The sequence below is a fragment of the Triturus cristatus genome, chromosome 7 (assembly GCF_964204655.1).
Source record: "Triturus cristatus chromosome 7, aTriCri1.1, whole genome shotgun sequence".
In the NCBI taxonomy this organism is placed as follows: Eukaryota; Metazoa; Chordata; class Amphibia; order Caudata; family Salamandridae; genus Triturus; species Triturus cristatus.
The window spans coordinates 260,815,226-260,830,236 of NC_140590.1; the positions used below are offsets into that span (position 1 = coordinate 260,815,226).

Sequence of the window (15,011 nt, forward strand, 5' to 3'; positions counted from 1 at the left end):
GGCTCAGAGAGCCACTAAATATGTATCACCAAGTTGGTCGCACACTGCTCCACCCACTAGCGTGTTACCCCGAAGAATTGTGGTCCCTGTAGTCAGCGTCGGCGGGTACGCCTATGCTCAGTGGTGCGTGCAAGTCAGAGTAGCGTTAGCCATCCCTGGACACGTGTTTCGCGGTTGTTGCCGCTCGTCAGCAGGGAGTAGGAAGAGTGCAGGGTTGCTTGTGTAGGCTGCTAAAATCATATCAGGTCTGTACCTCTCGTAGCGAACGCAGGTGCGTAACCATGAGCCCGTCTACTCCGGGGCTCAGAGAGCCACTAAATATGTATCACCAAGTTGGTCGCACACTGCTCCACCCACTAGCGTGTTACCCCGAAGAATTGTGGTCCCTGTAGTCAGCGTCGGCGGGTACGCCTATGCTCAGTGGTGCGTGCAAGTCAGAGTAGCGTTAGCCATCCCTGGACACGTGTTTCGCGGTAGTTGCCGCTCGTCAGCAGGGAGTAGGAAGAGTGCAGGGTTGCTTGTGTAGGCTGCTAAAATCATATCAGGTCTGTACCTCTCGTAGCGAACGCAGGTGCGTAACCATGAGCCCGTCGACTCCGGGGCTCAGAGAGCCACTAAATATGTATCACCAAGTTGGTCGCACACTGCTCCACCCACTAGCGTGTTACCCCGAAGAATTGTGGTCCCTGTAGTCAGCGTCGGCGGGTACGCCTATGCTCAGTGGTGCGTGCAAGTCAGAGTAGCGTTAGCCATCCCTGGACACGTGTTTCGCGGTAGTTGCCGCTCGTCAGCAGGGAGTAGGAAGAGTGCAGGGTTGCTTGTGTAGGCTGCTAAAATCATATCAGGTCTGTACCTCTCGTAGCGAACGCAGGTGCGTAACCATGAGCCCGTCGACTCCGGGGCTCAGAGAGCCACTAAATATGTATCACCAAGTTGGTCGCACACTGCTCCACCCACTAGCGTGTTACCCTAAGAATTGTGGTCCCTGTAGTCAGCGTCGGCAGGTACGCCTATGCTCAGTGGTGCGTGCAAGTCAGAGTAGCGTTAGCCATCCCTGGACACGTGTTTCGCGGTAGTTGCCGCTCGTCAGCAGGGAGTAGGAAGAGTGCAGGGTTGCTTGTGTAGTAGGCTGCTAAAATCATATCAGGTCTGTACCTCTCGTAGCGAACGCAGGTGCGTAACCATGAGCCCGTCGACTCCGGGGCTCAGAGAGCCACTAAATATGTATCACCAAGTTGGTCGCACACTGCTCCACCCACTAGCGTGTTACCCCGAAGAATTGTGGTCCCTGTAGTCAGCGTCGGCGGGTACGCCTATGCTCAGTGGTGCGTGCAAGTCAGAGTAGCGTTAGCCATCCCTGGACACGTGTTTCGCGGTAGTTGCCGCTCGTCAGCAGGGAGTAGGAAGAGTGCAGGGTTGCTTGTGTAGTAGGCTGCTAAAATCATATCAGGTCTGTACCTCTCGTAGCGAACGCAGGTGCGTAACCATGAGCCCGTCGACTCCGGGGCTCAGAGAGCCACTAAATATGTATCACCAAGTTGGTCGCACACTGCTCCACCCACTAGCGTGTTACCCCGAAGAATTGTGGTCCCTGTAGTCAGCGTCGGCGGGTACGCCTATGCTCAGTGGTGCGTGCAAGTCAGAGTAGCGTTAGCCATCCCTGGACACGTGTTTCGCGCTATTTAGTCGCTCTTTGTGCCGGGAAGTCGACTGGCTTAGGTTACGCACCTGCGTTGCTACGAGAGGTACATACCTGATAATGATTTTAGCAGCCTACACAGCAACCCTGCACTCTTTCCTACTCCCTGCTGACGAGAGGCAACAACCTCGAAACACGTGTCCAGGGATGGCTAACGCTATTCACACTTGCACTCACGACACGAGCATAGGTGTACTCGCCGACGCTGACTACAGGGACCACAGTTCTTTGGGGTAACACGCAGGTAGGTCAGCAGTGTGCGACCATTTTGGATTAGTTATTTAGTGGCTCTTTGAGCCGGGAAGTCGACGGGCTTAGGTTACGTACCTGCGTTGCTACGAGAGGTACATACCTGATAATGATTTTAGCAGCCTACACAGCAACCCTGCACTCTTTCCTACTCCCTGCTGACGAGAGGCAACAACCTCGAAACACGTGTCCAGGGATGGCTAACGCTATTCACACTTGCACTCACGACACGAGCATAGGTGTACTCGCCGACGCTGACTACAGGGACCACAGTTCTTTGGGGTAACACGCAGGTAGGTCAGCAGTGTGCGACCATTTTGGATTATTTGCAACTGGCATGATGTTTCTGGAATGGCCACTTCCCCTAGCCTAAGGGCCATAAATCTGGCATTCAGATGTTGGCTCAAGTTGGAGTTCCTTCACAGCCAGATACTGGTGATGCCGTGGACTTGAGTCTCCGGTGTTGATTTCGGCCCAGAATAATGCCTCTAAGCAGCCACTCGTAGTTTGTAGCACCGTTTGAGATAGGCAGGGGGCGCTAGGTGGCGCACTTGCGGAATGGCTGCCTTCGGGTGAAGCTCCCGCAGTCTGGCGACATAATCCGCTTACATATCCTTCTCCGTGAGCGGGTGTGCTCCTTCAGTGGATGGCTTTGCTGTGAGATTACCTGCTGTCTACTTCTGGCAAGTGTTGGAGGGAACGGAGCACTGCTGTGGCAGTGGGAGGAGGCCACATCTCTTGACCGATGCAGGGTGCCTGACGTGCGGAGATTGGAGCCGGGCGCGCTGAGAGCACTACAGGCCGCTGCGCCCACGCGGTGTGTAGGCCGCGAAGGGCAAAACGTTGCCACTGAGCGGGTGCGGAAGAGCTGCAACGGCGTGACCTAGCCGGTGCTGAGCCTGAGAGACGGGGCGGACAGCGGTAGGCGGAGACGGCTGACAGGGAGATCTGAGCAAAGTCCGTGTGGGCAGTGCGGAGAGCAGCGGGAGCCTGGCCGGGCCGGACGCTGCATTCACCGGGGCTGATCGTGGTCGCGGTCTAGGACGCCCAAGGGCTGGCGCTGATCGACTTGCTGCCCAGGCTGGAGAGTCCCTGCTGCTGACCGGAGGAGGAGCTGCAAGCAACGACAAAGTGAGTGCTTCAGTGGCGTTGCCGGGGAATTGGAGGTGGAGGCGGCGGCGACATGAAGGTACTGGTGTAGCGGTGCTGCCCGAGACTTGGTGGGCTCCTGGTGCTGCGGAGGGGAGAAGTGGCGGAGTGCTATACGCCGCGAGGCGCTGGGCTGCGTGTGGACACGCGGCGGTGCTTGGAAATCGGAGGTGACTGTGCACGCTGCCTCCCGCTGAGCGAGTGCCGGCGCTGGGTCACCCGCCTTGAGGGCCCCTGACTCATACCTGCTCCATACGCCTGCATGAACATTCTCACCTGGCTCGATTGGTCTGTGCTGGGCCTGGGACCTGGATGCATGATAGCGCTTGGGTGGCCACGGCGGTGGCGGCAGTGACTCGGAGTGCTTGCTGGCGAGGGCCTGGCACCACAGGCCCGAGAACCCGGATTTTTGATGGGTCGCCCCGTGGGGACCTTGCTGAGGAGGGTGGCGGCGGCCTGTGAGTCGTTGTGATCGGAGGGACATTTAACTGCTGCCTGGTTACAGGGCGTATTCGTGGGTGAGAGCCCTATGCGACCGAGATACACTGCTGGAACGGTGCCCCGGGTGACTAGGCAGCCCAAGCAATTTGAGAGCTGCGGGAAGCACTTGTCGTGGTGGGACCGCCTGGGGTGCGCGGCCTACGGTTGCGATTGGTGCTGTGCGGTCTCCTGAAGTCTGGTGGGGCTTGCGACGTGACCCGCCGCGATGGGGAAGATGGACCCCCGCCAACCCCGCCTCCATTTTGAGTAGAAAAAAGCAGCTAAGCCGAGTCCGGAGGGCAGTACAGAGCCTGCGGCGGTGGGGGCTCGTGATTCCTCGCAGGAACCGGACGTGGATATGAAATCTATCCTCCTGGAGGTGCGGCAGGGCATAGCCTCTATTGCTGGGAAAATGGACGACATGAATACGCGAATGGACAATATTGTGCGTAAGATAGATGGTCATGAGGATAGACTCAAAGAGGCGGAAACGCGCATCTCGGATTCGGAGGACGCAGCGGCGCGTATGCAGCACACGATGACACAAATGGACAAACTCCTACAAGTTATTGCTGCTAAGAGCGAGGACATGGAAGCGAGAAGTCGCCGCAACAACCTCCGCCTCCTAGGTATTCCGGAAACTACAAACACGGGTAGGATGGAACTGTATGTGGAGAAGCTCCTACTGGTGACAATCGGAGCGGACTCCTTTTCATCCCAATATGTGGTGGAGCGTGCGCACCGTTCGTTGGGCCCTCGGCCACCGGTGGGTGGCCCGCCGAGACCTATCATCGCACGGCTTCTAAATTACAGAGTTCGGGATGTGTCTCTCAGGATGGCACGAGAGAAGAAGCAGCTTCAGTATGAGGGTGTCACCTTCACTATATACCCGGACTTCACGGCGGCGGTGCAGGAGGATAGAAGGAAATTCCTGCCAGTGAAGCAAAAGCTCCGACAGGCTCAAATTGACTATGCTCTGCTCTACCCGGCCCGGCTCCGCATTACTCACCAGGGTAAGCAATCCTTCACTAAGCCACAGCAGGCCGAGGACTTTCTGAAACAACTGAGACGTCGAAATGCAGGGGAACGAACTGCTGCAGGGTCCCGGTCGCCCACCACGTCGGACATTGATTGAGGGGCTGCAGCTGGGTTTGTAGGACCATAACAATCGAAGTTGCTGGGGGTGTCATGCCCCACCTTCACCGATGCCGTGTACTATGTGATGAACTGGTCCACCCCACACCGCGCAGAGTAGCGGACCTGACTCTGGAGAACATGCTGTGAATATGCCGGAAACCCTTGTCTTTCTGCTGGGATATGACACGCCATTGCGTACCCCTCAGGAAGTAGAGTGAACTTGTGAGCCACCTGATGACACACCCCAGTTGGGAGATCCCCCCTTAGGGTTGCTGTTGGTACTGTAGACTTATTTTAAATTTTTTAGACACCTAGTTGGCGTGTCTTAGAGTTTTGGTTGAGGTTTTTGGGGATGAAACGGAGGGGGGGTGGGACCTGCGGTACTGGCATGGTTGGGATGCTTCAGTGGGAGGGGGGTGGGGGGATGGATAGTGGGACTGTTCTAGCACTTGTTCAGATGATGTTAGATAGACAAACGCGCACTGATGCAACTACAGACATGCGCACTGGGGGAACTGTGGAGGGCATTGCACATCGACATTATGGAAAATGGAAGACGGGACGGCTGACAATTGCATAGGGGTCCTCTCCTGGAATGTGAGAGGGATGGGGGATCCTCGGAAAAAGAGGCAAATACACTCATATCTGGACCGCCATAAGATCAGCATTGCACTGTTGCAGGAAACACATTGCGCTCCGCACACTGGCAATACATTCGCTGGGAGGTGGGAGACCTACAGGCTTTTTTCCTCCTACTCGTCCTATGCTAGAGGGGTTGCCATCCTAGTCAAACGCAACACGCCCTTTATACCGCAGGGGGAGGTGACGGACCCACAGGGCAGGTATGCGATGGTGTGGGGGAGGATGGGACCGGATACGCTTACACTGGTGAGTTGCTATGGTCCCAATACCGATACACCAGATTTCTTTCCTGTCCTTTGGGGCAAAATAGCGGCCCTGGGCACCACACATATCATTTGGGGAGGGGATTTCAATGTAGCATTTGTCCCAGTCATGGATAGATCAACAGCGCTACCACACCACTACAATCGCACACAGGCCGCGATGAGAGACATCATGGAGGAGGGTGGATTGCTGGACACATGGCATCACATGCACCCGCAGTCCAAGGAGGGCACACATTTTGTATCGAGTGTGGCGTCCTGGGCTAGGATAGATTACTGTCTAGCATCCAGGGGGTTGGGACCCCTTATTCGCAGGGTTCGTCACTTGCCGCGCACATATTCGGATCACTCGCCGGTGCATCTTGAGCTTGATTTGGTGGGAGGAGCTGGAAGGCAGAGGACATGGAGACTGCAGCCTACTGCGCTGCTGGATGCAGCGTTTCATGCCGAATTGGAGGAGGAGATTGAGCTTTTCTTTCAGAGGAATAGGGGCTCTGTGGACTCTGTAGAGATTCTCTGGGAGGCGTTCAAGGTTACTATCAGGGGTGTATGCATGTCGAAAAGCTTTGGAGTGCTTCGAGACATGCGTAGAAGGCTCCGGCGATTAGAAATAGAGCTGCGGGCACTGGAGCTGCGGATGGCTCGGGAGGCCGAGGGAACGGTGCACGCGGAGTTCAGGGACAAATTATCAGAATATGTAGATGCGGCTGATCGGGAGTCCAAATTTTTGGGGAAATATTGGAGAGCGCGGCGATATGGAGAGGGGGAGCGTCCGGTTAAGTCGTTAGCTGACACCATACGGGCGCCCAGGTTTTCCAACTTTATCTTAGAAACTTTAGACGCAGATGGGGGGATTTGTAGGGACTCAGGGGCGGTGCAGGATATATTTGTGGATCATTACGCCAAACTATATACGACACAGCGTAAGGACCCCCTTGAATTTGAGTCGTTCCTGGGAGATGTAGCGCTGGGATGGCTGGAAGACCATCACAGAGAATTCCTATGCGACCCATTTGAAATAGACGTGATTCGTGAGGCAATAATGCAGCAGAGGTCCGGCAAAGCGCCGGGCCTTGACGGCATCCCGGCCGAATTCTATAAAACGTATGTGGAAATTATGGCCCCTATCCTGAAAGAACTTTATGAGGTGTCCCTTGAGGGAGGTGCGCTTCCCCCCTCGATGCGGGAAGCCCTGATCACGTCCATATTAAAACCTGGCAAGGATCCACAGCTGTGCGCCTCCTATAGACCGCTGTCACTCCTTAATTGCGATACCAAGATATTGGCTAAACTTATAGCGAATCGGGTTCTCCTCCTCATAGGCAAATTGGTCCTGCCGGACCAGGCGGGCTTTGTCCCAGGGAGGGCAACCTCGCATAATCTGCGAACGCTGTGCTCGATTCTCCAAAATGTATCGCCGGAACTCCCGCTAGCTGCGATAATCCTAGACGCTACCAAAGCGTTCGACTCTGTTGAATGGGACTACTTATTTGGCATCCTGCTCTGCATGGGGTTTCCAATGGGATTTGTGTCGTGGATACAGCTGCTGTATAGGCAACCCACTGCCAGGGTGATCATTAATGGCTGCGTTTCGCCTGCCTTTCCTGTTACAAGAGGGACTAGACAAGGGTGCCCGTTGTCCCCCCTCCTATTCGCTATTGCGATTGAACCCCTGGCGTGTAGACTGAGGCAGCATCATAATGATAGAGCGCTACGATGCCCCCTGCGCCAGATTTTGATATCAATGTATGCAGACGACTTGACTCTCTATGTTCGTGACCCCCTGAATAACCTCAACCCTCTGCTACGTGAGTTCATAGTCTTTGGGAAACTATCTGGTATTCATATTAACTGGGAGAAGTCGCATGTCTTTCCCCTTACGCCGGCAGCGGTTCGATTCCCATTGGACTATCCGCTGGAGTGTTGTGATTCGGACCTGAGATACTTGGGGATCCGGATTTCGGGAGACAGGGATGAGATGATCCGACTAAACTATGGTACTGCCATAAGCAGACTCACTGATAATGTCACCCGCTGGATTGCGCTGCCCCTGTCCATGGCGGGGCGGGCCTCCCTGATAAAGATGGTGGTGCTGCCGCAGTTTCTATATCTATTTCTTGATATCCTCTATCACCCGGGGCGTTTTTTCATCAAAACTCTGCGATCTGAGCTCATAAGGCTGTTCTGGGGTGGCAGGAGGCCGCGGGTCCAGTGGAGGGTGCTGACCAGGCCTGCACTGATGGGAGGATTTGACGTGCCGGATTTCGAGCTCTACCACGCGTGTGCCCAGGCCCACTACGCCTATTACTGGGTGCATCCGCCGGCATGCATGCCGCAGGTGGCGGCGGAGCACTGGTTGGCGGACCCGATCCCCCTTGATGGTATGATACATGGGCCCCCCGGCTGCCGTAGTGATGCGCCGACCACTGTGACGGGCACTGTTGACGCGTGGCACTATATTATGAGGACTCTGGGGGCTTCGGCTCTTTATTCCCCAACCCTGCCTCTGACATATCACCCTCTGCTGACGCTGCTGCAGGAGACGGGCTTTAGACAGCTTTGCGCGCGAGTGGGCAGGCGAACCTGGGGGGACATGTTTCATGGAGGGACGTTCTGTACGTCTGCTCACTTCTTTGGTGACGTGCAGTGTACTCCCCTGGAACTGTTTTTGTACGTGAGATTGCGGCAGGGCATGCGAGCCCTACTCCCGAGCTTTCCGCGTGAGCCAGAGACGTTGAGGCCTCTCCATCAGATGCTGCAGAGTGACAGTCCTGGACACTTGGTGTCCAGTATGTACCGCACGATAAGAGCAGATAGCGAGGCCTCTGCCGACAAAGCGCGGATGCGATGGGCGACAGATCTTGACAAAGAAATTACGGATGACCAATGGTGATACTGCTGTTTACAGACAGTGGAGGTCTCGGCGAGCGGCAGGTTACGTATCATTCATTATAAATTTCTGCAACGTATGTACTGCACCCCGGCTGAGATGTGCCGCTTTGGGCTACAAGATACAGATGGCTGTGCTAGATGCGGCGGAATGGGTGCAGGGTTCATGCATCTGGCCTGGGAGTGTCCGAGGGTGCGCGAATACTGGGGACAGGTTTTCGTAGCGCTGGCTGAGATGACGGGCACCCCACTGGAATGTGACCCTTTAGTTGCATTACTGGGATATACTCAACAGGTTGCAAAGGTGCAGAGGCGCTATGTCTCACTTTCGCTGTTGTTGGCGAAACATAGAGTGGCCTGCAGATGGGGTAGGGGACGTGCCCCCAAATTTAAGGAATGGCTGGCTGACCTGATATATTGTCAGGAGTACCTTACTGTATATGCGGAAACACTGCCGTCCCGCTCAAAACCTAGAGATATATGGGGCCCCCTGACGCAATATCTGCAGGCTCGAGCGGATGCATCCCCCTCCTGACTGGCTTGATAGCGACATTGATGGACCCGTTCCCCCATGGCCCAGCGTTTGGGTGGCATATGGGACACTTGCTGATATCTCCCTGAGGGACAATGGTGGGCGGGGATGAGCCGTGGGATACTGTGTCCTTAGGGCTGGGACAGGTGCTGTGTTTCTGGGAACGTTGCTTTTCTACTTGGAGAATTACTGCCAACAGTGACTCTGCAATGCTATGCACTGTATTTGTCTGAGGACTTGAAATGCTGTAGACTGTATACCGTGGGAGGCCTTCATCCAAGTAATTGTACTAATTGTCGACAACCCGTCACTGACTTCGAATCTGTTCTATTGCCCTCCTGGCTGTGTACTTCTGCTCTCGGTGGTGCACACCGTGTGTCTGGGGAACTGTCTTTGTGATGTGTGTATTACTGCTGCAGTGCTATTTAACACAAATTCAATAAAAAAAAATAATTTAAAAAAACCAGTTTGAGATGGGCACCGGCACCAAGAGGTTGAAGAGGTCCAGTTCCAGACTAATCTGAACAGCGGATGAAAACTTTGGCATGCAAAGGACACTTTTGTATATGCTTGTGGTAGGTTTGTTTATCAGGCTGCTGTTTTTTGCCCATATTTCACGGCCATGTGGTTGAAATTCTAGCCCTCATAACTTCCAGCAGGGAGGAGAAGTTTGGACCTAGCAGCGTTTTTCATAGTCCCCTGAAGAGCAAGGGCTTTTGCTTCAACTTCTTTTCATTGTCTTGCGAAGGAGCCTATAGCATCAATGTGTTCTCCCAGATATTTATACGATTGGTCCACTGAAATCCTGTTGCCGTTATAAAACCAGCTTCTCCCAGGATACTCTCTCCTGACGAATGTTACTACCTTTCTTTTCTTCAGGTTGACCTCCAGATTGTTGGCGATTGTGTAAAGAGTATGGTTGATTTAGCAGGAGCCGTAGCCCTAGTCTCGTGAAGCTAAATAGAGCGTCCATGGGTGTATAACAAATTGCTGATCCTTTCTCCACTTCTCTTGGGGGTGATTGTTGATGGAATCAAGGGATTGTGGCAGATCGCTGTTGAGCAGGTTAAACATAAGGGGGGCTAACTCGCACACATGCTTTACCCCCGTGTGGCAGGAATTGTCCTGGATACGCAGAGGCCATCTCATAGATTGATGCGAATCCAGATGTTGGAGTGCAGCTGTATTATGGACTCCAAGATTTTGGAAGGAATTCCCCCTCTGGATAGTTTGGAGTAGAGTTTCCCCCCTTTAGACTAGGTTGAATGCCGCTTTTAAATTAACAAAACAATAGTGCAGCAGAGAGTAAGATGAATTTCTTTGTCAACCAGGATTGATTCTGCTAATCGGTTGGATAATGTGCCAGATATAGCCATAAAACCTGTTTGATTTAATGGAATAAGTCCCTTTGACTTCGCCCATAGCCGTAAATCCTCCAGGAGAAGACTACCGTAGAATTTAGCTTCATTGTCAAGAAGTGCAATTTGTTTATAATTGCTCGGATCTGATCTAGAGCAACCTTTGTAAAAGAGATGTATTATGGCCTGACACCATGATTCATTGTTCTAACCCGGTATTTGTAAAGCGCAAACTAATCACCCCTAAGGGTCTCATTGCCCAGAGTCGCATGATGCTGAGCTGATCTACCTCCTCGGCTGGGACTCTAACTGCGAATCCCCCACTCTGGAGTCAGCTGCCCTGGCCGCTTCGCCACACCTCTCCCATTGTTGGGCACCTCAGACAGTAGTTGAAGTGTGAAGAGAGACTACCTGCCCAAAACGTGATGGCCTGTTTGAAGAGGGCCTGGGGCCACATCCGTCATTGCCTTATATATTACTCGATCCAGCCAGTTTATCAAGGGAGGCACATACATGGCAGCATGGCACTTGCAGCCAACATGTTGCTACTTGTTAAATAATTTCTGAAGTGGCTGGAGGAGGGCAGGGGTTTGAGGCGTTAAGCATCCATATAAGACCTGCTTCATTATAATTAGGGCTCCCGGTTTTATGGTATTTATTTTTTCTACATTTCCGTCTGTATTTATCCATATTTATTTTTTGCAAATTTTGTCTGTATTTATCCATTTCTATTTTGTGTTTTCTGTATAAATGAATCTGCAATGGGTATTTTTCCACATTTATTTGACTGATAAATGAACATTTGCATTTGAATGTCCAAAAGGTTTCAGCAGTATACAGTGCAATAGCATTATCTGAAAACACTTGCATTGCAAAATAGCATAAATAACTGTAGATCTGCACTTAATTAAGCTTAATTAGGAAATGTATTGTCTTTTTTTCATCTGCCCTACCTCTCAATCTGTACACTTACTGACCTGGCACTCATGATTGACAGTAGAAAAAAACATCCAAAGAAGAATTTTTTTCCATATTTTTCTGTATTTAAAAATAAATACAGACAGGAAAAAAATAGTTTTCTGTCTGTATTTATCTGTAAAAATCAGTAAAAACGGAAAACTGGGAGCCCTAATTATAATGTAACTGTAAATATATATATATGTTATATTGCATGGCTAAATGCCAATCATCAAATTAGCCATTACAAGACTTTCCTGAATATTACAAGGCCTCGTATCAAATGACATTGCTCTCCTTTATTGTAGGCTTAAAAAGGAAGGGAGTGAGATTAAGATAAAAATATGGTAATTATTTTGCAACCTTTGTAATGTGAGGAAAGTTATGAGGCGCAATCTGTGGAACTTTTATTTAGCTATTCTTAAATTTTAATACACTGACCAAAAAAAGTATCTCAAAGCTATTTAAACTTGTCTTTTAAAAAAAACTACGCGCATTTGGCAGATCGTATTCAGAATGTTACTCAAAGGAAAATTGTGAGGAAATAGGATGTATTATATGGTGTGATTGTGCGGCCTCACTGTGTAATACTTACCAACCCCTTTAGGACAGTTAGGTTTCCTTCATCGAATCTTCAACTCAACCCCGGGTAGCTGTGACTCAGAGCAGCAAGGCTTACACAAAGGAACAAGTGTTAAGCCTTTAAACGGCATCAAAACAATTGAAGTAGAAATGAACAAGACACCAAAGATAACCTACACCAATTTAGAACTATAGACTGTATTTTTATACATTTACAACTTTACTTGCCAGGTTAAGTTCGCCAAATGCAAAAGGCACTTAACTAACAGAAACCCGACTATCTAGCTAAATCCTGCTCAGCAAATGCCAGCCAGGCAGAGCCACCACGGACATGACTAAAATAAAAATCCCCAAACACAAACTCGCCTGCCTGCTTGAAACTCCTTCAAGGTCATGACCTATGAGGAGTCAGCTTCCGTTGAAGTTCTGAACCGCTTGTAATCTACTCCGTTTACCTAAATAATTGAAGATCCGCCCACTCAGATGGATGCACTTCCGTAACCAAATTAACCTCCTAACTCCTCATTCACAAATGCACTTCCTCTGCCCCATGACACCCTCCCTGCTTCTCGCCTCATGCTCCGTATGTTCATTTCCCGTAATCTTGTATTTTTTTCCCTGCATCCCACACGTGTATTATTGCATGTTAATGGCAGTGACCACCATGACACATAAACATATTTTACATAAATCAATTCAGTTCTGTGTTGTATTCTTGAGATATTGCATTCAGACAGAGGTTTGTTTCTTAACATCCAGTCAACCGTGCCCCATAACCACTAAACCAGCTAACCATACTCTCCATAAGTCTACTTTTGTTTGCTGCTGTACTCCCACAGTTCATTCGGACATGTTTTTTAAGTATATCAGTAATTTATTTAGTTGCAAAAATGGGGTGTTGTATGCGGAAGTTAAACCTAGACATTGAGGGCTGTAGGTGGGACTAGAGCTTCCAGTACTATTCAAGCATAATGTGACATGTCCATCTCCGGAAATTCTCTTGCAGATCTGCCACAGTAGGAGCGGCAAAATCAACCCTGTCAAGGTGAACACGCTGGTCAAGGCTTACGTACAGCGCTACAAGTACTTCCGCAAGCACGGCAAGAAGATGGAGGATGTTGAAGGTGGCGGCAGCAGCTACCGCAGAGACACTGGCAGCATGGACAAGGGAATCTTCTCCTTACCCATGATGTGAGCCCAGAGACGGACCCGCCTTTTTATTTTGTTTTCAAATTAAATTAAGGAGCCAGCGAAGCAGGTTGTGTCCTAGTTCAATAAACTTGGAGGCAAAGATGTGATGAACTGTATCGGTAACTAGATTTCTGACCAGTAAGGAGAAGTTAAAGGGAAGAGGGATGAGACTTTGCTCCTCTTCTGTCGCCTGGATACGGATCTCAGGCCAAGAGTCCTGGGTGGGAGAGGAGTCGTACCTGAACTCTGGCGGGGGGTTGGCAGACTTCTGCTTGGGCCTTGCAGCCTCCTAATGTAAACGTTCTGCTCCAAGTCCCCCTCCCCCCCCTACGAATGATGATTATATTGATAAAGCACCTCTTTCACATTATGTAAATATGTCTGCTCCGTACTGGAGTTGCTGCTTTCTTACTTGCCCCTTTCGTCCCAACATTCAGATTCCCTTTGTTGATTTTCTTTCGCATGGTGTTTTGCGCCCACTTCTCTTCAAAATAATTTCTTCCAAATAGCAGCTATTTTATTTTAATATTTTTTGGATACCCATGTTGTACCTCTTGCTGCCTGCAAAATGTTTCTGTATCAGTCCCATTGGCACAGCTGTAGTCCTCTGTTATCTCCGTTCTCTTTATAAACTGATAATTCTTGCACTGTTTTAGCAAATTGACTGAAACCTTCTTATACGCCCCTGCGTGTCCTCTGCCAGCATTGTTGCATTAATTTCTAAAGTGGTGCGGAGTTCTCGTTGCCCTTAAACTAGTGATGGTTTAGAGGTGCAGCTTTGCATCACGAAGCTCTCAAGAGGTACCTAGATGCACCTTGCTCTCTGTGTCATCAAGCTGAATGTATCCCGAAGCCACTGTGCCTCACCTACTGGCTGGGACGTCTGGATCAATATTGGGAGAGTTGAGTTTATCTTCTCTAGGAGGGCACCTTTATAGTTATAGTGGCATTCCTTAACCCATGCACATGACCATGCTTTTGATGCATAACCGCATACTCCAGTTTGAAGTTTCAGGGGTGCTAGTGCTTGAAAGGTGTGAACACCACTGGAGATCTGAGGGGACACATGGTGTTCATGACCTGTTGGAGACCAGGCATAAGAGACTGTGGGCAGCCTTTAAAAGAACATGTTTGTTTATGGGGCATGACGGAATTGCTGGTTTCTTCCCAACAAGGTAAAACATTTGGCACTATTAAGTGTGTTTTTTGATTCCGGTGCCAGTGGATTACGAACCTCAACAGATTCACTCGCATCGTTTATTCATATCAAATGGTGCCGACTTTTTGTTGTCTAAAGTATATTTTTGCTGCATGAATGTTGTATGAGCGTCACATGCTTTGCATATTCTTCACATCTGGTGTTTGGTTCTGATGATTTCAAAGTATTTTTCTCCAAAGCGAGATTCTTCTGCCACATGGAGACAGCTCTGCCTTGCCTCGTGCTGTGTACCATGCTTCGATTTACATATATATATATATTTTTTTTTTCATTTTTATGTACTGGAATTGATATTCGAGGAATCTTTGAAGGCGCTTGTCCCAAGGATTTTAGGGTGTATCATCAACATGGCTGCTAAAACCTATAATTTCAGCAGTAAATGCAGTATACCAAAGCATAGCCCAGCTTCAGAGCTGTGACCCTGTTGATAATGAGGGTGATGAGTGAAACAATATGGCACAGGCATCTCGGATGAGAATATAGTTCCTTTCTGCTTGCCACCTACTTTCCAGATGACACCAAAGAGTTTTTTAATGCTCTGATAAATAGCTGTTTTTTGGATGATGTAAAGTTCCACATTGCTGTGGAGACACAGTAATCTTTTTTTTTCTTCCTTAGACACTACTAACACCAACTGATGTTTATCAATTTTAGCACAAATGTT

General features: G+C 50.2%; 1 protein-coding gene across 5 annotated transcripts in view; it reads left to right on the plus strand.

Annotated features, from left to right (window-relative positions):
• The window catches only part of SCAF1 (SR-related CTD associated factor 1), a 301,034-nt gene extending 287,259 nt beyond the window's left edge, over positions 1–13,775 (plus strand). For all 5 annotated transcript variants that reach the window (XM_085616151.1, XM_085616152.1, XM_085616154.1 and 2 more), the window contains one exon: positions 12,944–13,775. In XM_085616151.1, coding sequence (XP_085472277.1) covers positions 12,944–13,132 — 189 coding nt within the window. In that variant the 3' untranslated portion in view covers positions 13,133–13,775. The remainder of the gene's footprint in view (positions 1–12,943) is intronic.
• The last annotated feature ends 1,236 nt before the right edge of the window (positions 13,776–15,011 follow it).